The 24054-nt window shown below is 34.7% G+C and overlaps 7 protein-coding genes across 7 annotated transcripts; all 7 read right to left on the bottom strand.

Annotated features, from left to right (window-relative positions):
- Window positions 1–628: 628 nt before the first annotated feature.
- LOC103036812 (olfactory receptor 52K2-like) lies at window positions 629–1588 on the bottom strand. The gene has a single exon (XM_022685464.2). It carries the CDS (start codon window positions 1586–1588, stop codon window positions 629–631), a length of 960 nt encoding a protein of 319 aa, XP_022541185.1.
- A 1009-nt stretch (window positions 1589–2597) lies between these two features.
- Window positions 2598–4084, bottom strand: LOC103037121 (olfactory receptor 52K1-like). The gene has a single exon (XM_007236909.3). It carries the CDS (start codon window positions 3678–3680, stop codon window positions 2721–2723), a length of 960 nt encoding a protein of 319 aa, XP_007236971.3. The 5' UTR covers window positions 3681–4084; the 3' UTR covers window positions 2598–2720.
- Window positions 4085–6899: 2815 nt separating this feature from the next.
- On the bottom strand, window positions 6900–8565 carry LOC103032930 (olfactory receptor 52K1-like). Its single transcript, XM_007236799.4, has one exon. It carries the CDS (start codon window positions 8259–8261, stop codon window positions 7308–7310), a length of 954 nt encoding a protein of 317 aa, XP_007236861.2. The 5' UTR covers window positions 8262–8565; the 3' UTR covers window positions 6900–7307.
- Window positions 8566–12267: 3702 nt separating this feature from the next.
- On the bottom strand, window positions 12268–13677 carry LOC103037447 (olfactory receptor 52K1-like). Its single transcript, XM_007236910.3, has one exon. The coding sequence runs from the start codon at window positions 13343–13345 to the stop codon at window positions 12380–12382; it is 966 nt and encodes a 321-aa protein (XP_007236972.3). The 5' UTR covers window positions 13346–13677; the 3' UTR covers window positions 12268–12379.
- Window positions 13678–15948: 2271 nt separating this feature from the next.
- Window positions 15949–17285, bottom strand: LOC107197059 (olfactory receptor 52E4-like). Its single transcript, XM_015602300.3, has one exon. It carries the CDS (start codon window positions 17235–17237, stop codon window positions 16278–16280), a length of 960 nt encoding a protein of 319 aa, XP_015457786.3. The 5' UTR covers window positions 17238–17285; the 3' UTR covers window positions 15949–16277.
- A 1740-nt stretch (window positions 17286–19025) lies between these two features.
- LOC103033250 (olfactory receptor 52K1-like) lies at window positions 19026–20974 on the bottom strand. Its single transcript, XM_007236800.3, has one exon. It carries the CDS (start codon window positions 20808–20810, stop codon window positions 19848–19850), a length of 963 nt encoding a protein of 320 aa, XP_007236862.3. The 5' UTR covers window positions 20811–20974; the 3' UTR covers window positions 19026–19847.
- Window positions 20975–22250: 1276 nt separating this feature from the next.
- On the bottom strand, window positions 22251–23350 carry LOC111196232 (olfactory receptor 52K2-like). The gene has a single exon (XM_022685463.2). The coding sequence runs from the start codon at window positions 23259–23261 to the stop codon at window positions 22296–22298; it is 966 nt and encodes a 321-aa protein (XP_022541184.2). The 5' UTR covers window positions 23262–23350; the 3' UTR covers window positions 22251–22295.
- Between the last annotated feature and the right edge of the window lie 704 nt (window positions 23351–24054).

Raw genomic sequence — 24054 nt, 5'->3', positions numbered from 1 at the left:
AGGTGGAGCTTAAAAGCAAGGCTACTTAATGTTTTTTAAACATTTAATCAGGTGACCATTTGTTTTTCCAAGATTTTGAACAAGTATTTGGTACTCCATGCACATCTACAAAGATTACGTTTTTAAACACACACAGTATAGGATTAAAGTCATTACATTTACACATCTTTGCCATTTAGTTTAATAGAGCTGCTCTTGTTGCTTTTTGAAACACTGCACAGAGCTTTGTAACACAGTCACAGTGTAAAGTAGTGAACAGTTTGAATAGCATACATTTTTTGCATTTTTAAGGGGGTGCCAACATCCAGGTTATTTCTTGCTTATGAGTTGTAAAACAGGGTTAACTGTTTTTTTTTGTGTGAACATATCCATAATTGGCTTAATTCACAAATTGGCATATTCAATATATTTAGTTTTCTCTGTCATCCTAAAAAAACACATGTAAAGACCACAACTGTTTTTACATTTTTTACATAAACAAATGAAGGAGGAAAAATGCTAATTTATAATTATTGAACAAATATTTTTTACATTTTTAAATTTTATTAATTTTTCTTATCAATTTTATGCACACACCAAAGTAAACGCACCAAAACAAGAAAAACTAAATTCTAAAATCTATGTTTAATTAGTTACTGACATAACATTTCACGTGATTTATAAATTTAAGTAACTGTTCTCTTATTTCTTTTGTTCTCACTCCATAAATAATCGGATTAAAACAGCTTGGAAAAAGCAGGTACATTGTACTTATAAAGACACGGCTGCTGGGAGAGAAGTTGTTTCGAATTCTATACGACATAAAAGCAATTAGGGCAAAGGTCAAACTTACTGTCATAACAATTATATGAGTAACACAAGTGTTAATAGCCTTTAAGTGAGACTTTCCAGATTTCATGATGGAAACAAATAGTATTATATAAGATACAGTTATAAATACAAAATCTGCAGTTGGTATAAGAAAAGCAGTTAACAGACCAATCAAGTTGTTAACTGAAATGTCTCCACATGCCAGCTGAACAAGTGCCATGTGTTCACAAAAGCAATGATCCATTTCATCCACACAGAAAGTGCGTTTTCCAGCCAAAAAGACCATTGTGATATTTAGGAGTCCATTTCTAAATAGTGGCACAATAATGAACTTCAGGAAGTTTGGGATTTCCATATATTTGTGGTAATAAAGAGGCCTGCATATAGCAAAGAACCGATCCAGAGCCATCCATACCAGTAAAGTAGACTGAAATGCACCAACGAAATGAATACAAAACATCTGTATTAAACAGCCAGCAAGAGAAATCCATTTCTGATCAAATAAGAAGTTGAGCAACATATTTGGTACAAAAAATATTGGCAGGCACAGATCCACAACAGCCATCAGACCAATTAATATACACATAGGAGTATGCAGATTTCTCTGAGATGCAATTAAATATATGAGAACAGAGTTTGAGGTGGTAGACAATAAAAACATAAGAAAGTAGGGAATGGAAAGTATAGGCCTCCATTCTCCTAAATCACGGAAACCATTTAGTTTAAAAGTAGTGAATGTAGAATTTTGCACCAAAAAACTTTCCGTGCTGCTCAGCATTTTCAGATTTGTTCAAAAAAGATGCTGTACTCTCAGTACAACATCCAGCTGCAAAAGAAGCCAACACTTCTCTGTTGTTTATAACTGGAGTTTCATACTTAATGACTTGCTAACTGTTCAAATATAGCATTGACTTTTATAAAATAAGTTTTTTTTTTCTTTACATAAAAATGATTTAGCATGCATCATATATCATTCATATTTTGTTGACCTGTTGTTTTGATTAACTGATTCATCTAGTAAAAAGAGTCATATGTTGCAAAATATGTCTAATATGTCACAAACTCTGTACTTTTAATATGCTGTTCAACAATAATTTGCCAGTTTAAAGTTACTTGTCTATTTTTTAGTTACTCAAACATCATCTTCAACAAAAATGAAAATTTGGGTATGAGCTTCTGTTGTTATACGTCTCACTGTGACCCCATGAGGCCCTATTCTAAATCTGTAGCCTTTAGGGAGACAGAATTAAAGCTGTCTTTAAGAGAGATCTTTAAATACATGTTTGTAATATAATAATTGTGTCCTCTAAACCATTCTATCTATAATACAATTTTAATTTCATATGTGCCGTACTCAGGCTGTTTAATAGGCAGCAGAGAAATATAGAATGGGTCCAACTAGTTTCTCACCAACCAGAGAACCCTAAACAGCACTGCATCTCATTTTTTTCAACTGGAAAGGGCACCTTTGGAACACTTAATGATGGCATACTTTTCTTTTGGAATGGCAGAAGGAGAAACATTGATAGGCCCACATTAAAATAAATTATAAAAATATTAATTATCTGTTGCGAGTACATGCATAAGTTGTTTATAAATAAGCAAGTATTATACAATCATTAAAAAAATACCCTTTTACTGCTAATTAGTGTGTTATAAAGTCTCTAAGTGGGTACCCTTTAAATAAAGCCTAATCAACTATTAGATAGAGCAAGAAAGTTTGGGAGTAAAAACTGGCACATGTTTGAGGAAACAGTTTATTTCAAAATAAGACATTTTCTTTTTGTGGAAACATTATTTGCCCTAAATATAAAGATATATAAGATAAAAATACATATATATTTCCATGTTAAATGTTGATTCTTTTTGAAAAATATTCTTACATTATGCTTCGATTTTCTAGCATTATTCTAGTGGTGTGGTAAAATCTTTATTTGTTTTATGAATTTCAGAAACTGTTCCCTGATTTCTTTTGTTCTCACTCCATAAATAATCGGGTTAAAACAGCTTGGAAAAAGTAAGTACATTGTGCTCAGAAAGACTCGAGCGCTGGAGGATAAATTGTTTCTTATTCTGTAAGACAAGAAGGCCATTAAAGCAAAAGTTAAAGTAACTGCCATAACAATTATATGTGTGATACAAGTGTTAATAGCTTTTAAGTGAGACTTCCCAGATTGTAGCACAGATGCAAGAATTACAAAATAAGATAAAGAAAAGAAAAGAAAATCTACAGTTGGTACTAAAAAGACTGTCACAAGTCCTACTATATTGTTAATAGAAATGTCTCCACATGCCAGCTGGACCACTGCCATGTGTTCACAAAAACAATGATCCATCTCATTTGTTCCACAGAATGATAGTCTTCCTGCCAAAGACACAATCGTAACAATTAGGATTACATTTCTGAATACTGGCACAATTATATACTTTAGAAAGTTGGGCATCTGCATAAATTTGTGATAATAAAGAGGCCTGCATATAGCAAAGAACCGATCCACTGCCATCCAAGCAAGCAGAGTAGACTGAAATGTACCAATACAGTGAATAAAGAACATCTGTACCAAACAGCCCAAAAGAGAAATCCCATTCCACTTAAATAAGAAGCTGAGCAGCATGTTTGGTACAAAAAATATTGGCAGAAACAGATCCACCACAGACATTAAACTGATTAGTATGCACATAGGAGAGTGCAGGGCTTTCTTAGAAATGATTAAATATAAGAGAACTGAATTTGAGATGGTGGACAATAAAAACATTAGAAAATAGGGTATGAACAAGAAAGGCCTCCATTCTTCTAAATCATAAAACCCATTGAATTTCAAAGTTACAAATGAAAAGTTGTGTACAGTAAAAGCTTGCATGCTACTCATTGCTGTACATTTAGTGTTAGTATAGACATATACATGAAAAAACAATGCTGGTTTTACTACTAAACAAGGTTTGTAGTTTTATCAGTAATTTCAAAAGTGAGATTTAAAAAAATTAAAGATATTTAATATTTTACACTAGCTTGATGCCAATCTATTCATTTTATGACTAACTATAGATAATTCTAACCACACACATGGAAAAAAGAGAATCTTGCTGACATTACAGATGTAACATGATCTTTAGTTATTGAATATACAGTATTTAACTGCTATACATATTACAAACAAATTTGAGAGAGAAAAAAATAAGCACTGAACAATTTTTAACACAATTTTACAATAGAGAAATTAAGAAATACATCCAGAAGTTAAATTGCTTTGTGCGTATCCTTTGCCATCATAACACTTAAATAAATCTTAATGTCTCCCCGTCTTTATTTGTAACTTGTTGCATTCTCATGAGATTATGCTATTCAACAGGGACAAAGTGCTCTAAAAGACACAATGATTAGCCTGATTGGTTGCAGCTGGTGCATGGCTTTGTAAGCAATGCACTTGAATCTGTGTCAGACCACACCAGTATATGGTAGTTTTCTCTTTAGAGCAGGGGTCACTAATAGGCGGACCCAGACGTTGTCCAATGTGGACCCAAACCAATAAACTACTGAGAAGGATTTCATTCTGACTATGCTCATTTAAAGCGGCGGAACGTTTCTTGTCTTTACGGTAAACGTGCTTTGTGGCACAGTAAACTCACAGACAAATCTTGTTTGCTGTAAGATCACTCTCCTCTGCCAATCAGATCTGTGCAGGCCGCTGGCCCGGCTAGTGAATTGGGACGCAGCCGGGAAAAAAAACGCCTTAATAAAGAGACTGGGAGCCCGAGAACTGGTGTAAAAACGGGCGGAAACTAAAGACACGGGTTAAAATGGCACGGTCCGGACCTTGGACTGACGAAATTTTCTCCAACTGGACCATACTGATTTCTAATTAAATACCCCTGCTTTAGAGCATGTTCAGTCTTATTTCTAGTTCTAGTTTAAAAAAAAGTTAATATTATATAAAATAATATGTTTAGGAAAGGAAAACTTAGTTTTGTCTTAAGCTCTCTACTCGCTTGGACTCTCTACTTTCCTTCTGTCTTATTTTAGAATGTTAAAGAAAAACAAAGTCTGTTGTCAGAAGATTCTTGTCCCTCTTTTCTATTTTGTATCTATTTTGAGTTCTTATGTTACAAACCGATTGCTCACAGTTCGATTGCTGTAGGCCAATCACCTCGTCTTCCAGTTCAATCACCTCCCACTACTAATGTGGTCAGGCTACCTGAGCCCATTAGATACATCTGTGAACCTGGTAGTTGTTGGGTTTTCTGCTGCAGTATTCGTTAGCATTCCAGCAGGCCCCCAGCATGTTTCACACTGAGCCGACACATGTAGCCTATATGATCTCTTTCCTAAACAACCTTGTGGGAAAGTGAAAGCTCTGACTGTTCCTTCTTGGTTGAGTTCATGGCAGCCATGATACAGACAGCTTTGTTCAGGGCAGTGAGGCATCCTCTGCTTTGCCACTCATGACCCTCCAGCCTCACCAGAGGATTTGTAGATGCTTGTCACCAAGCTTGGTAATCAAATGCAAGGACGCCACCAAACTAGCATAAAAAAGTAAACAGGAGCTCATTGTGCTGTATTGTGCTTCCCCTAAGCACCAGGCTTCGGCAGTGTCTAATATTCCAGAACGAATGCAAACTTGCAAAACAGCACCAATGTGAGGGATGGTGCATGCACTGTGGCAGTGAAGGGCACAAGGTTGCCTAGTGCCCTACAAGGCCAGTAAAATACAAGGCTTACCCAAAGAAAGAGGCACTAGGGTAGACCCACTTAGAAGCACAAGTGTCACAGGGGTCCATCTTCCCATCCCACGTAAAAAGGAATAACTCATTGACTTTATCGATTCTGGAGCCACAAGAAATTTCAGGGAACTGTTTTTTTCTCTAACTTCTCTGCATTTCCTCGTTTTTTTTCCAGAGGCATAACCCCTACATTGATTGGCTGTCAAGATCCATCCATTAAATGGGGTCCACATTGTTGTAAGCTGACTTCAGCAGGCCTCTATACTTACTAAATGGGACCACAGCACCTAAAATCTTGTGTGCATTAGACAAGGGATGAATAGAAGATGGCATTCAGCACAATGTTTGGTGTTACAGGAATATGGTACAGAGCCCCTGCGAACAGGAATCCTCAAGTCTAGAAAGCAGTAATCTTATTTTTTTTTACATTAGCTTGGACTCTACACCAGAGCTCATTAAGTCACAGATGGCTAAACCTCAACATATTGCAAAATGTTTTGACCTATCAGAGCAAAATAATCTGGGTCAAGGTAATTGCAGGGTAGCAAACCTCAATAATACCTTAATAGCATGTTCTGGTCTCTGCCAATTAGAACTACAGAACAGCTGGGACCCGCCCCTTCCATCTGTCAGACAACTCAAATGGGCATGTGAATTACTTCAGGAAAGCTGAACACCTGCTGCCTTATTCATATTGCTGACACAAGTAAAGTGATGACTTTTCTGTTAGGCAGATGTCAATTAATTAGTTAGTTAGTTGTAACAATACTTGGACATCTTTACACACACTATGGATAGACATATTGGGATACTCTTAATAATTAATTCAAGTGTTTCATTTAGTCCCATTCCCAAAGGCATATATAATCATGTACCTATCCATTCAGTTTGCCTTAAGGAACAATAGTGAAAAAATGTGATTCTAAAGAGTAGATTGAACTCCAGTGTGAGGCTGTAATAGGATGCCACTACTACAATAAATCAGTTGAATTTTTTTTCCCTCCTAGATATTCCATGATCAACTGTGATTGGTATAATTGAAAAGTGGAAGCATTTAGTTGTCGCAAATTATCAGACCATTTAAAGTTACAGGGTGGGGTATCCCAATTTCTGAGGATTGTAGCGCACAAAAAGTCATAAATACTAAATCTCTAGTGACTCAATAACAGTGGCATGAGTTTCCAGATTTAAGCCACTGCATGCAGACCTTCTGTATAGCAATTTATCATGGTTATCTGGCATCTAAAAGCTCCTGTAGATGACGTGAAATGCAGTTTTCCAGTACCTTTATCCATACAGTGTAATCTAACCTTTAAATGTAACCTTTAAAAGCAATATTAAACTTGTCAAACCACAAACACCTTGAGAGATTTTTTTATTTGGATAATGGTTATTTTAAAGTGAGTTGCTACTTACAATATTGTTAATCATATTGATATATTAATCATATTGACTGTATTATTGTTTTTGTGTTTATTTGTCTTTATGAATCAGACTTGCTGCAAGACATGCGCTAGTGAGCGACATAGAATAAAAGCATGTACAATACAACAAGAAAGTGTACCTTTCTAATACACAGACCTCTGTTAGTTTATCTATATACATGTTTTTCTGTAAGGGGCAAAAAACTGACATATATATATCTAGATTAAGAATTCCCTTCCTTTTTTAAACAGATAAAAGATTTATAAGTCTTATATGTAAAAGTGTATCTACTTAAAATCTTCATGAATAAAGTGCTTACTTTGCCACGTACAGTATTTTTAATCTTCATTATTCTACCACTGTGGTAAAACCTTAATTCGATTCATAAATTTCAGGAACTGTTCTCTTATTTCTTTTGTTCTCACTCCATAAATAATTGGGTTAAAACAGCTTGGAAACAGGAGGTACATTGTACTCAGAAAGACACGGCTGTTAGAAGAGAAATTGTTTCTTATTCTGTAAGACATGAAGGCAATCAGTGCAAAAATTAAGGCCCCTGCCATGACAATTAAATGTGTGATACAAGTATTAATAGCCTTTAAATGCGACTTCCCAGCTTTTAACACATGTGCAAGAATCACAAAATAAGACAAAGTAAAGAAAACATCATCTGCAGAGGGTATTAGAAATATAGTTGTGAGACCTACTATGTTGTTAATAGAAGTGTCTCCACATGCTAGTTGAACCAGAGTCATATGTTCACAAAAACAGTGATCCATTTCATTTTTCAAACAAAACTTCAGTCTTCCTGCCAGAGAGACCATTGCGGTAATTAAAATTATATTTCTGATTACTGGCGCAATAATATACTTTAGAAAGTTGGGTATCTGCATATATTTGTGATAATATAGAGGCTTGCAAATAGCAAAGTACCGATCCAAAGCCATCCATACCAGTAAAGTAGACTGAAATGTACCAAAATAATGGATAAAAAACATCTGTATTAAACATCCTACAAGAGAAATTCCATTCCAGTTAAATAAGAAGCTGAGCAGCATGTTTGGTACAAAGAAAATTGGCAAACACAGATCCACAACAGCCATTGCACCGATAAGTATACACATAGGAGTATGCAGAGCCACCTGAGATGCAATTAGGTATATGAGAACTGAGTTTGCCACGGTTGACAGTAAAAACATGAGGAAATAGGGAATGAACAGAAAAGGCCTCCATTCTCCCAAATCACTGAATCCATTAAGTTTAAAAGTTACGAATGAAACATTTTGTACAGTAAGTTCTTGCTGCATGTTGATCAATGATTAGAACAAAATGTAGGCTGTACACATACATTAAAGCACAGTAATATAATAATATATTGCTATTAATAGTTGCAAATGCTAGATATTTGAACAACTATAATAGCATCTAAACACCAGTATAATCCATAGATATAATTTCTAGAACTGGTTTGATATTGTAAAATGTACTTGTTTAGAAGAAATGCATTACCTACATACACATTTCCTATGTAAACTTTAAAACTCTCACATTGATTCATTCAACAACAAAACGCAACCAAATGCACATTCTAATATTCTGCTCTGTCCAAATACAATAAACAAGGCATAGTTTGCTTCTTTGAAATTGTAAAATCTCTTCTTTGGTACAGTAGTAATCTGTATGTCTCCCTAACTGATCAGAGCTCCATGTGCCTGCCTCTACATTATATACACCTATTATATTCTCATGAGAATATGCCTTATTCCAGTAGGACACCAATATGAAAAGCTGTGTGTATCTCCAACTCCTATATGTCAGTCAACAGCACTGCAGTGGTACTCTAAAATAAAATCTCTTATTTGCAGGCCCAGCACTCTACAATCTTATATACTTGTAGTTCCCTTGTTTTAGACCATGCAAAAAAAATGATACATTGTTACAATTTAGTCCAGGTTTGTTTAAAGCGGCAGTCCGTATTATTTTGTTTCTAAACTGAAAGCAGAAGCATTTCTGAGTGGAAACGAAAGAAATATTATGTTTAATGGTACCAGTGTGCTGGAACGACCATCCCTGCTAAGCCTAATATATTCATTCAAAAAATTGGGGTGTCGGGTTGCTTTTCGCAGGAGTTCTTCTGGCCATGTCTCGCATCTTTACGTACTTACGTCACATGTACTGCCTCTAAAAAAGAGTATCCGGCTCAGTTTTACTGAACGCGAGCGGCTGGTGGAGCAATGGAGACTTTATAAGGGAACCTCAGACCTCAGTAGCTCATTCACTCATAGTAAAAACAAATAAATGATGAAGTGAAGTTTCTGACTAAGCGCTCTCTCTCTCTGAATGAACATGACCTGGAATCAGATTAATCTGCTCTGAAAGGAGGCTGCATCACACCCATCACGCCAAGTTTAAAATGATTCTTCCGCATGCTCTGTGCAATGAACCATTCTCACCAGAGAGTGCCCTAAATCTCTAAAACTTACAGACATCAGCTTTAATGTTCATAGTAACATATTTCCAATCCATTCAAAATTAGAGGGAGGGGGGTGGGGTGTTATATTTGTATTATGCAGATAACAGAAGGCTGTGAGTAGAGATCTGAACAAGGTGGTTGTGTCCACCAGTCCTGCATGATCCATTGAATCCTGCATGATCCATCTAACAAATGTTAAAGCTGTAAATTGTAACGTTGCGGCCAATTAGCACAGATTTTTACTTTACTGAGCCAACTACCGACACTAATGAGTGTAGTTCTGACATTCAATAATGACTAGTTCTAAAAAAAGCCCCAGTAAAAAAAGTGTCAGGCAAAACAGGTTAAATCTCATAAACATGTGCAGGCCTGCCCAGAGACTCACTCGTGATAATGCAGACATGATAGCCTTGATAGTTGGATGAAATGATGTTGGAGGAAGGGATGGGCAGGCCTAATACTACATTTTCCAGGCAGAAGTTAACTCATGCCATATTATACTGGCTACACAGTTAAATCATAGAAACATCTCAATTTAAAGAGCAGCATAGGGACCATATTCCACCCTGCACTTTGCAGAGACAGTAAAATACCATAAACTATTACAATGTTTTTATAGGAAATATGCATATTCTGTTCCATATAAAAGCTCTGAAAAAATAAGAGACCACTTCAAAATGATCATTTTTAAAAATTTTGATATTTATTGGTATATGTTTGAGTAAAATGAACATTGTTGTATCCTAAAACTACAACATATGAGAACATTGATCAAAAATTCAAAATCAAATATTGTCATTCAGAGCAATTGTCATTTGCAGAAAATGAGAAATGGTCAATCAAAGTAAAAAAGATAAAGAGCTTTCAGACCTCAAATAATTAAAAGAAAACAAATTCATATTAATTTAAAGACACCAATACTAATGTGTGTGATTCTCCGGAAAAGTTTAGAAATCAATATTTGGTGGAATAACCCTGATTTTTAATCACAGCTTGCATGCTTATTGGCATGCTCTCCACCAGACTTTCACATTGCTTTTGGTTTTCATTGGGGTTCAGGTCTGGAGATTGGGCTGGCCATGACAGGGTCTTGATCTGGTTGTCCATCATCCACACTTTGATTGACATAGCTGTGTGAATACAGCACTGCCCTGCTTGAAAAAAAAAACAGTTTTTAGAGTTGGTGAACACTGGCAGAGCAGAATGAAGCAGGTTTTCCAGAATAACTTTGTATGTGACTTGATTCACACGTCCTTCGCAAAGACGAATCTGCCCGAATCCAGCCTTGCTAAAGCATTGCCAGATCATCACTGATCCTCCACCAAATTTCAAGACCATTGTAGCTTGTACAACTCTCCAGATTTTCTTCTAACCATTAGATGACAAGGCAGACAAACCAAGTCTCCCTGAAGCTGCGGGAGTCTCCCGCATTTCGGTAGTGGCTCCCTGATGCCCGCGAGTCACATATAATCTCCCGGAAATCAGAACGAGTGCCACAATCGCGCACACAGGCCACAGACTTTTTTCCTCTAACCGCGTGTGGGAAGGAGAGAGAGAAAACAGAGAGGGTTCTGATTGGCCTGTTCTCTGCAAAGAGTCTGTGAGACAGCCAATTAGTTTTTAGTGTGGGCGGGCAGTGTTTTCCCCCCCTCAGTGAGTGAGAGAAAGCAGATCATGGCAGAGGCAATATTAATAATTATTGTAATATGATATGAAATGTTTTTGATGTTGTGCAATTTTTTGTGATATTGTAATTGTCAATTTTTGTCAAATAAAGGCTTTTTTCCCCCCAAAAAAAGGAAAGCAGAGGCCTTCCAAAAAGAAAAAAGACAAAACTCATTTCACCTCTGAATACTCTAAATTTAATTAAAAAAAAAGTAAAATTAATTAATATAAAAGTAAAGTTTCGTTATCCTTTGGTGTGTGTGCAAGTTTTTTTTTGTTTGTTTTTTTTTTTTTGGCGGGGGGGTGAGGGGGGTAACCTCCCTGAAATCAACTTTTGCAACTTGGGATGTCTGACAAGGTGTTGGACAAATATGGAAATTGGACTTATTTCAGTCCTTTATGATCCAATCCTCATGGTCTTTTGCAAACTTCAGCCTGTCTCTGAATTTCTTCTTGTTGATGAAGGGATTTTTCTAGCTTTACATGACTTGGGCCCTGCCTGTAGGAGCAGTTTTCAACTGCGTGATGCCAGGAGTGGCATAAGGTCACTAACAATCTGGTGGAGAGAGCATGTGAAGACGCATGAAAGTCATGATTAAAAATCATAAAATTGAAAGCAGGTTTAATGTATGCTTTAGTTCAAGTCGCTTTGGATAAAAACGTCTGCTAAATATAATGTAAATGTAATGTAAACTTCTAAATTTGTGTTTCTTCAGTTATGAAGCCAAGCAGAGACAGATGAATAATTAGTTGATGTAGATTTTCAATAAATTATGTTAATGGTGATTTATTAAAAAATATTTTTGACATATAAAAATGTATTGATAATAAAAACATATGAAATGTTTTTTTTTTTTTTTTTTTTAAAGAATCCTGCACTAGTGTGGTTGACGAGTGTTGAATATGGAACACATTTGGGAGGATTCTGATGCAATTGCTTCCATTTGTATAAGGGTGTTGCTGTTTCAGTGTGTTGCTTAGTCAAATAAATCTTTTTCATGGTATCTATATAAAACACACAAGAAAGAGGTTAAAGGGAAACGTTTTATGAAATATGAGCAAAACCATTAATGTCACACATGCACGTTTATAATCAACATATTATATATTACACTGACATTTTTGAAAATACAGTTTCCAGAAAACAATTTAGGCCAGTAATGCCCTGTTGTTATTATAACCTTCAACAGAAAGTGTCTCAGTTAGGAGGGGCTCTCACAAGCCAAACCACTGAGAAGTGTGATGTGTATATTAAAACAGTGACAATTATGCCAACATAACAAAGCATCAAGCTTCATTATTAATGCATTTTGGTAACACATTTACATGTTTCATAAATTTTAAAAACTGTTCTCTTATTTCTTTTGTTCTCACTCCATAAATAATCGGGTTGAAACAGCTTGGAAAAAGCAGGTACATTGTGCTCAGAAAGACTCGAGCACTGGAGGAGAAATTATTTTTTACTCTGTAAGACAAGAAGGCAATCAAAGCAAAAGTTAAAGTAAAGGTCATAACAATTATATGTGTGATACAAGTGTTAATAGCTTTTAAGTGAGACTTCCCAGACTTTAGCACAGATCCAAGTATATATAAATAAGAGAGAGTAATGAAAATGAAGTCTCCAGTTGGTATCAGAAAAGTTGCAACAAGTCCTATCAAGTTATTTACAGAAATGTCTCCACATGCCAGCTGGACCACAGCCATATGTTCACAAAAACAGTGATCTATCACATTTGATGCACAGAAAGACAGTTTTCCAGCTGAAGACACAATCGCAACAATTAGGATTATATTTCTGATTACTGGCACAATAATGTACTTCAGAAAGTTGGGCATTTGCATATACTTGTGATAATAAAGAGGCTTACATATAGCAAAGAACCGATCCACAGCCATCCATACCAGTAAAGTAGACTGAAATGTACCCACATATAGAAGGCAAAACATCTGTATTAAACAGCCAGCAAGTGAAATTTCATTCCAGTTAAGTAAGAAGCTGAGTAGCATGTTTGGTACAAAAAATATTGGCAGGCTCAGGTCTACAACAGCCATCAGACCGATCATTATACACATAGGAGAGTGCAGAGCTTTCTGAGTTATAGTCAAATATATGAGAATAGAATTTGAAGAGGTAGACAGTAAAAACATGAGGAAATAAGGAATGAACAGAAAAGGCCTCCATTCTCCTAAATCATGGAAACCACTCAGTTTGAAGTTCACGAAAGAAATATTCTGTGCATGAAGGTCCGGCATACTGACTAGTGTTATATATTTAACAATTACATATAAAATTTCATCATTTATTTGTTATTTTATCAATCTTAGGTACAGTACTTTAAAAATGAACATTTGTTGATGCAAGCGCTCCTGCAATGACATGACTGATATTATATCATTTAAGATAATATTATATTTTAGAGTTCACCGTTCTGGTTTGTTACACAAGCATTTCCTGTGTAGGCCACAATTGAAAATTAAACTGTTGTATAAAACATTTTGTTAGTAAAAAAAAATAAAAATAATAATAATAAACTTCAATAGAATTATAAAAATTGAAGATAAAAGTATTTTAAACTATTTTGAAATCATGTACTGATCATGAAATGTAGAACAATTAATAAACGAGACATGTCCCCCCAGTGGCACTGTTGCTTACCACATATCTGCCCTTTATCTTCACTTCTTCACGTCTTTGTCTTTTTATACAACTGATCATGTTCTCATGAGACAGTACTCTTACAGGCTTTTTTGTTTATCTCCACTCAGGCCCGGATTGGCTAATCGGGAGATTCGGGAGTTTGGGCCGGTTGGACGGAAAATATAATTTTGACACTTATCTGTCCCTTATCTAATCTTATTCTCGCATTCATTTACATTCAACTACGTATGCATTCTCTATTCATCTGACAGCACAGCCCCTATTTCGCAGTAGATTAGATGGGTTCAACCATCTGAGGGAATTCTCCCCTCCCAAATGTTTGAGTTGGTTGCGCCCACGAGTGGTCTTTTCTGGAGCGATAAAATTAAATATAGCAATAGAATAGGACGAAGCGTCAGTAGGCGGTGATGGAGAACAAAAAGAGGCCAGGTGGAGCCGAAAAGGCCAGATTAAAAAAAGAAAGAAGATAGAAGAAAAAGCTGCCAAATGTGCAAAAAAAAGTCCTGTTTTTTACCATATTTTGACCATTACATGTTCAGTAAAATCATTTTAAGTGTTTTCAGTTCATTTTGTAAAGGCTTCTTAGTAATATTAATTCATGAAATTACATTTTTTACCTTTTAAATCTTTATCTGATTTAAATTTGAATGAAACATGTTTAAGTGAAGGGTGTTCTGTTAACTTACCAACATAGACTTATATGTAATAAAAGTATATACTTATATGCAATAAAAAAGCATTGTAAGAGCTAGCTGCTGTTTCATTTATTCAAATTCCTCCTCCATGGAAAAAGGGGGCCGGATTTGGGCATGAAACTCCCGGGCTGAAAAAGGGGCCCACTCCGACCCTGTCTCCACTTCAGTCTTTCCTCTACATACACACTTTACTGTATTACTGTAATAACTATTCTATTCATTATGAGGTGTTTGCTTGCAAAAAGTCGTTCAGTAACAGGTTTGGTACGTTCAATATTATGCAATATGATGCAAATAATTTCACAAACCTAGACTGCATGACTGTCTCTCACTCACTTACTTTATATAATATTTTAATAAAGTGTCTGAATGTGAGCGATGAGAGGGTCGTTCAGACAATATATGGGCTTTATCACACACTCCTTGTAGGTGCGTATAATTTTTAAGCAAGACAGTGTTTCCAGTACATGCATTTGTTTGGCCCATCATTTCAAAATGAAAAATTTTAAAACTTTTGAATTCCAATTTAAATTTCTGAAGAGGACTTTTAATTTGAAACAACAGACACAGGAAGTGGAGATATGAGGAAGCTGGGAAGAGAAAAGAAGAAAGGTAGATTTAATTAATCTAAACTAATTTTAAGTTGAATGGGTTTTACAGTTGAAAAGAGCCGTCACAATGCAGGCAACATGCAGGTGCCTCATGACTGTTTGATTCCTTAGCAAGCAGGACACAGCATTGCCAAAGTATACCATGTGAGTGAAATGTAAACAAAGGCTATTTGTCATTTGGTGCACAAACAAATGCTAAAGCTATGTTACCTCTGTAAAGTTACTGTCCTAGCCCTGTATAATTTGTATCTTTCAGTTTGTGAAAAGGTAATAAACTGAGTAAACTGTGTGACACGTTATGCTGGATGATTTATTTTATGTAATTTATGGGAGTACATTTATAAATAAGCTCTCCTGATCAGCCTAAAAAAAAAACTAGAGGGCACATTTTGCATATTTATATTATATTTCTACGTCACATCAGTCACTTTCGTAATCAATGTCATTGCACATTGCACTTTACTCTGTTAATTATTTAATTATTTAATGACCATTATCAACATCTACTGCACTGCTCGGTTTACAGATAGATCCTTACCTTGTATAGTTAGGTTTTTATAGCCTTATATATTTTCTATTCTTTATTCTATTCTTATTCTTCCTTCGGAATAAATAAAGTATCTATAATTCAGTGATCTAAAGCAGGGCTATACAGAAACACTGGAGCGCTTTTTTTCACAAAAAAAATGGCATCTATTCATACTAGAGACCACAACTAGACTAGATTTTAAAATGAATGAAAAAATGATTGAATGAGACCTTTAAATACATGGTTTGGCACTAAAGCAGTTGACAGTAATATAACCAGGGCTCAAGAAAATAGTCTGAGACATAGACCAATTTGTATTAATGCTATTTGTATTTAATGTAAAGCTATATTAAAAATCACACTGTGATCATAAAAAAGTTATAATGACGCAGCACTGACCTGCACAGTGCACACGTGAGCTCCTCAACATATCCAGATTGGTTCAAAGATTTTAAGGATTCAAGGAGATTTTATTGTCATTTACATAAAATGTGGTACTTAAAATATAATAGATATATATAGAAATATAGTTAAATATATAAAAATAGTTAAATGCAAAATGTAAAACAAAAAAATGACTATTGATTTTAAAATTAAAATCAAAACAAGAAGAACTGAATAATGAATTAGTCACGATCCAGTTACACCCAAAGAGCAATTGTGAAATGGATAAATATAAAGATCAAAAGCATCAAGCTTCATTATTAATGCATTTTGGTAACACATGTTTTATAAATTTCAAAAACTGTTCTCTTATTTCTTTTGTTCTCACTCCATAAATAATCGGGTTGAAACAGCTTGGAAAAAGCAAGTACATTGTGCTCAGAAAGACTCGAGCACTGGAGGATAAATTGTTTCTTATTCTGTAAGACAAGAAGGCAATCAAAGCAAAAGTTAAAGTAACTGCCATAACAATTATATGTGTGATACAAGTGTTAATAGCTTTTAAGTGAGACTTCCCAGATTGTAGCACAGACGCAAGAATTACAAAATAAGATAAAGAAAATAGAATAAAATCTACAGTTGGTATTAAAAAGACTGTCACAAGTCCTACTATATTGTTAACAGAAATGTCTCCACATGCCAGCTGGACCACTGCCATATGTTCACAAAAACAGTGATTCATCTCATTTGTTCCACAGAATGATAGTCTTCCAGCCAAAGACACAATCGTAACAATTAGGATTATATTTCTGATTACCGGCACAATAATGTACTTCAGAAAGTTGGGCATTTGCATATACTTGTGATAATAAAGAGGCCTGCATATAGCAAAGAACCGATCCACAGCCATCCATACCAGTAAAGTAGACTGAAATGAACCCACATATAGAAGGCAAAACATCTGTATTAAACAGCCAGCAAGTGAAATTTCATTCCAGTTAAGTAAGAAGCTGAGTAGCATGTTTGGTACAAAAAATATTGGCAGGCTCAGGTCTACAACAGCCATCAGACCGATCATTATACACATAGGAGAGTGCAGAGCTTTCTGAGTTATAGTCAAATATATGAGAATAGAATTTGAAGAGGTAGACAGTAAAAACATGAGGAAATAAGGAATGAACAGAAAAGGCCTCCATTCTCCTAAATCATGGAAACCACTCAGTTTGAAGTTCACGAATGAAATATTCTGTGCATGAAGGTCCGGCATACTGACTAGTGTTATATATTTAACAATTACATATAAAATATCATCATTTATTTGTTATTTTACCAATCTTAGGTACAGTACTTTAAAAATGAACATTTGTTGATGCAAGCGCTCCTGCAATCCTGCAATATCATTTAAGATAATATTATATTTTAGAGTTTACTGTTCTGGTTTGTTACACATGCATTTCCTATGTAGGCCACAATCGAAAATTAAACTGTTGTATAAAACATTTTGTTAGTAAAAAAAAAGAATGAACTTAAGTTGAATTATAATAATTGAAGATAAAAGTATTTCAAACTATTTTAAAATCATGAAAAATAATAAACGAGATATGTCCCCCCAGTGGCACTGTTGCTTACCACATATCTGCACTCTATCTTCACTTCTTCACATCTTTGTCTCTTTATACAACTGATCATGTTCTCATGAGACAGTACTCCTAATGCAAACCTGGAATGCATAACTGTCTCTCACTCACTTACTTTAAACTAAAATTTAATAAAGTGTCTGAATGTGAGGGATGAGAGGGTCGTTCAGACAATATATGGGCTTTATCACACACTCCTTGTAGGTGCGTATAATTTTTAAGCAAGACAGTGTTTCCAGTACATGCATATGTTTGGCCCATCATTTTAAAATAAAAAATATAAAAACTTTAGAATTCCAATTCAAATTTCTTTAGAGGACTTTTAAACAACAGACACAGGAAGTGGAGATATGAGGAAGCTGGGAAGAGAAAAGAAGAAAGGTAGATTTAATTAATCTAAACTAATTTTAAGTTGAATGGGTTTTACAGTTGAAAAGAGCCGTCACAATGCAGGCAACATGCAGGTGCCTCATGACTGTTTGGTTCCTTAGCAAGCAGGACACAGCATTGCCAAAGTATACCATGTGAGTGAAATGTAAACAAAGGCTATTTGTCATTTGGTGCACAAACAAATGCTAAAGCTATGTTACCTCCGCTAAAGTTACTGTCCTAGCCCTGTATAATTTGTATCTTTCAGTTTGTGAAAAAGTAATAAATTGAGTAAACTGTGTGACATGTTATGCTGGATGTTTTATTTTATGTAATTTATGGGAGTACATTTATAAATCAGCTCTCCTTATCAGCCTAAAAAAATTATAGAGGGCACATTTTGATATGTTTGATATGTTTGAATGTATAAATATTCATGAGCAAAAGCCGAAATCCTGTCTTTTTTAGAGACCTCTAATTCAGTGATCTAAAGCAGGGCTATACAGAAACACTGGAGCACTTTTTTTTTTTCACAAAAAACAGCTCACACGGCATCTATTCATACTAGAGACCACAACTAGACTAGATTTTAAAATGAATGAAAAAATGATGGAATGAGACCTTTAAATACATGGTTTGGCACTAATGCAGTTGACAGTAACCAGGGCTTAAGAAAATAGTCTGAGACATAGACCAATTTGTATTAATGCTATTTGTATTTAATGTAAAGCTATATTACAAATCACACTGTGATCATAAAAAAGTTGCACAAGTTAGAATATTATAATGACGCAGTACTGACCTGCACAGTGCACACGTGAGCTCCTCAAATTATCCGGATTTATTCAAGGATTTCAAGGAGATTTTATTGTCATTTACATCACATGTGGTACATCAGATGTGGTACATCAGAAAATTGTATTTTCACTGAGATATAATTAAATATATAAAAATAGTTAAATGCAAAATGTAAAAAAAAAAAAAAAGACTATTGATTTTAAAATTAAAATCAAAACGAGAATGAGTAAGGACTGAGTAAGGAATGAGTCAAGATCCAGTTACACCCAAAGAGCAATTGTTAAATAGATAAATATAAAGATCAAAATTAAATAAAATTGATAGATAAACAAGATAAATACACAAAATATAAAGGGGAGTAGGAAAGTAGCAGCAACATGAAGTCCAGAGTGCAAATTTTCTATAGCAGCATGGATAAAAAGCAGTAACAGGATAAATTATTAATAAAAAAATGGCAAAAATAGTTAATAGTTAATATTGTTAATAGTTTCAATCTGTATTGGTTACCAATTTTATATTCTTCCATGTATTTGACAACCATCATAAGTAACAGTGTCGTTAAGCCCCGGCCTAGTTGGAACATACATATTGGACAGAACATGCAAGTTCAGCTGATATTTCACACAGATGATTTTTTTAAGCCTGCATTTTCATCTGCAAGCAGGACTTGTAATATTGGTGTTCTCAAAAAGTTTATAAATACTTGTATGGTAGCATTATGGGACACATATTTGGATGGACGTGTCATGTCCTAATTTATTTTGCATTGTGCCCCCCACAAAATGTCAGCATAAAGACCCACATTATTGCACATTACATTGGATGAGTTTAAATGTAAAGACAATTTGCCAGACACATCTGATTTGATAAATAATTTTTTACTGGGCTTTTTGAGTATGTGCGTTTTTACAAAAAATGCATTTCAAATGTACAAATATATTACTTCATTCATTTATTTAAAAGCAAACTATTGTGCAATTTAGCATTACGATCAAAGTAGTGAAAAAGATGTGACACATTAAATGTAAGTTGATACTATATGTATGTTATGTGAGACAGTGCATAATAATTGATTACTTTGGAAATACTTTCATTTGATGAATAAATTTCAGAAACTGTTCTCTAATTTCTTTTGTTCTCACTCCATAAATAATCGGGTTGAAACAGCTTGGGAAAAGCAGGTACATTGTGCTCAGAAAGACACGGCTGTTGGGGGAGAAGTTATTTCTTACTCTGTATGACATAAACGCAATTAAGGCAAAAGTTATTGTAACTGTCATGACAATTATATGAGTAATACAGGTGTTAATAGCTTTTAAATGAGATTTCCCTGATTTAAGGACAGAAGTGAGTATTACAAAATATGATATTGTAATAAAAAGAAAATCTGCAGTTATTATAAGAAATGCAGCCAAAAGACCTAACAGGTTGTTAATAGAAATGTCTCCACATGCCAGCTGAACCAGTGCCATGTGTTCACAAAAGCAATGATCAATCTCATTAGTCTTACAAAACGATAATTTCCCAACTCTAGAGATCATTACAATAATTAGGAGTCCGTTCCTGACAACTGGAAAAATAATGTACTTTAAAAAGTTGGGCATCTGCATAAATTTGTGATAATACAGAGGTTTACAAATAGCAAAGAACCGATCCAGAGCCATCCATACCAGTAAAGTAGACTGAAATGTACCAACACAGTGAATACAGAACATCTGTATTAAACATCCAGCAAGAGAAATCTCAGTCCAGCTGAACAAAAAGCTGAGCAGCATGTTTGGTACAAAAAATATTGGCAAAAGCAGATCAACCACAGCCATTAGACCAATTAGTATACACATCGGAGAGTGCAGCGCTGTCTGAGTTATAGTTAAATATATGAGAACAGAGTTTGAGATAGTAGACAACATAAACATAAGAAAATAGGGAATGAATAAAAAGGGCCTCCATTCTCCCAAATCCAAGAAACCATTCAGATTGAAAGTAGTGAATGAAGTATTTAGCACAGGAACAGCTTGCATGTCCCTAATTTTCATACAATTCCCATTAAAAAGAAGATAAATGTTACATAAGTTTAATTAAAATAAAGTATTGATCTGTTCCTTCCAGCAGAAGCTTATTTAACAAAGCTTTAAAAAAATAGTGATTTGTTTTAAATATGCTAAATAGAAAACAAACATTTAAAAATTCTATGTTTTTGCACAATATTATCTATAAACTTTAAAGATGTTTACTTATAAATAGCACAAAGAAAAAAACAATAATGCATAGAAAGTACAGTGTACTTTGTTTTGCTTCCGGACCGTTTGCAGAAGCTTGACATGTGTCTCTGTGTCTATATATACTCTGCTGTGTTCCCATTAGATCATAGTGTATTTCCACAAGCTGAAGCTGAAATGGACAAGCCCTGTTTATCAAACTCTTTATTATTTAGCTAAATGCTGTAAATAATGAACAATGGTAAGTTTCAATTAATAATTAAATGCTATCCTCTTTTAGATATAAACAATCATGTGATCTTGACAGATAAAGAAATGAGCTTAAAATTACACTATATTTCCAAACAAATTAACTCAAACTTCCAAATAATGGAGTGTAAAGTGTTTTTAAGGAGTTGGGCTTGACCCCCCAGTTCCAGTGCAAGTGGAATTTTGGAAAGTTTTTCTCTTTAACAAAGATATATTATTAACTTGATCTGAGAGAAAGATGCTCCTTGAGGAACCAAAACTATTAACATATTTGAGGCTAGACAAAACAACTGTTATTTTTATATTTTCAAGTTTTTCCTTAAGAAGATGAGAATGTCCACATTCTCTGGAGAAAGGGCTGCTCTTTGAACTACATCGTGCTGCGCCATTTGCGTAGCGCGCTGCGCCATTTGCGTAGCATGCTACGCCATTTGCGTAGCCCGCTGCGCCATTTGCGTAGCATGCTACGCCATTTGCGTAGTCCGCTGCGCATTTGCGTAGCCCGCTGCGCCATTTGCGTAGCATGTTCTGAAAAAGGAATTAGCCAATTCATGTAATGCATCTCCTAATGAAAGTCTGTCAGTATAAACATTGAATATTAAAATATTCAATGTTGATTCATATCAACATTTCTGCATCATGTTTTATATATGTAGTGCTGAATTATTGTAAAGTTGTGTAGAAATTGTAGAATAGGAAAAAAAAAAGATTGTAAACAAGGAGTAGACATAGGAGATAACTGACAGAGACATGCATTATCAATGACAGGATCATTGTATACAAATATAATTCAGATTACCCTTTTCCATGTTCAGATTTCCCCAGGTAGTGTAGGAACAATGACTGAATTTGATGCTCTCTAGACATAATTAATGATGTTTATTTAAATGGTGTTTATATTAATTTTTATTAAGTTTACACATTACAATTTAAAATGTCAACTAATAGCATAACTGTGATTCTTATTATGTTTTAAATAACTCTATAACTGTAAGTTGGTAGCCAACATATTGCATTGTCACAGTATAATATGATACAGTGCATATTAATGGATTACTTTGGAAAAACCTTCATTTGATAAATAAATTTCAGAAACTGTTCTCTTATTTCTTTAGTTCTTATTCCATAAATAATCGGGTTGAAACAGCTTGGGAAAAGCAGGTACATTGTGCTCAGAAAGACACGGCTGTTGGGGGAGAAGTTATTTCTTACTCTGTATGACATAAAAGCAATTAAGGCAGATGTTATAGCAACTGTCATAACAATTATATGAGTAACACAGGTGTTAATAGCTTTAAAGTGAAACTTCCCTGATTTCAGGACAGAAGCGATTACTATGAAATATGATACTGTACTAAAAAGACAGTCTGCAGTTATTATGAGAAATGCAGCCAAAAGACCTAACAGGTTGTTAACAGAAATGTCTCCACATGCCAGCTGAACCAGTGCCATGTGTTCACAAAAGCAATGATCAATCTCATTAGTCTTACAAAACGATAATTTACCAGCCCTAGAGACCATTGTTGTAATTAACAGTATATTTCTAATAATTGGAAAAATAGTAAACTTTAGAAAGTTGGGCATCTGCATAAATTTGTGATAATACAGAGGTTTACAAATAGCAAAGAACCGATCCAGAGCCATCCATACCAGTAAAGTAGACTGAAATGTACCAACACAGTGAATACAGAACATCTGTATTAAACATCCAGCAAGAGAAATCTCAGTCCAGTTGAACAAAAAGCTGAGCAGCATGTTTGGAACAAAGAATATTGGCAGACAGAGGTCCACCAAGGACATTAAACCGATTAATATACACATCGGAGTATGCAGACTTGCCTGAGAGACAATCAGGTATATGAGAACGGTGTTTGAGGTTGTAGACAATAAAAACATTAGAAGATAAGGTATGAATAAATAGGGTCGCCATTCTCCCAAATCATGGAAACCGTTTAGATTAAATGCTATGAATGATGTATTTTGCTCAAGAACACTTTGCATACTGGTCAGTGTTCTCATACAATCATTACTTGAACATGTATTTTTAAAAGAAGCACTTGCTTTGTGCTGAATTCGATCAGTACTACTAAAGAAAGAATTTTTATTCTGTTAAAGGGTGTATGTGAGCATCTAAATCCACCTAGAGGGCTGTTATCAACCCAGCTAGGGAAAAAGAAACAAATCAAAAAAAGACTTCTTGCTCTTCTCATGCGTTACGTACATACAACGATTTTAGATAACAACAATGTTAAAGAAATTCTGTATAAACATGTATATTTTAAATAAAGCTATTCGTGTGAAATAAAATGTTCAGTGTTCAAAGAGAACATACAAGAAGGCAAAATATTCCACTTTTTAGAATTAACATGTTAAATCCCACTCCTCTTATATAGCCGCTCATTCAGGATGCTAATGGTAATGATAATATCAGACACACAGATGCTCAGCATGTCTCCGTCTCTATAATATACACCCTACTGGCTTCCCATGAGGTTATCCTATGAGCTGTTTCTACTAGCTTTTCACACAGAACTGCTTAGTGTTCACTTCTGCAATGTACATGAGCCAGCCATAATATTAGCACCACTGACAGGTGAAGTGAAAATATTTAAAATATTCTTCTGCAGTGGCATCTGTAAAGAGGTGGGATCTACATATTGAGCAGCAAGTGAACAGTTTGTTCCTGAGGTAAATGTGAAAAAGCAGGAGATATTTTCTGATATGCAGTGGTCAGTACCTGCCAAATGTGATCCAAGAAAGTACAACCAGTGAACTTGCAACAGGATCATGGGCACCTAAGGCTCATTGATTT

The sequence above is a fragment of the Astyanax mexicanus genome, chromosome 18 (genome assembly GCF_023375975.1).
Source record: "Astyanax mexicanus isolate ESR-SI-001 chromosome 18, AstMex3_surface, whole genome shotgun sequence".
Taxonomy (NCBI): domain Eukaryota; kingdom Metazoa; phylum Chordata; class Actinopteri; order Characiformes; family Acestrorhamphidae; genus Astyanax; species Astyanax mexicanus.
This window is presented reverse-complemented; position numbering and strand designations above follow the sequence as displayed.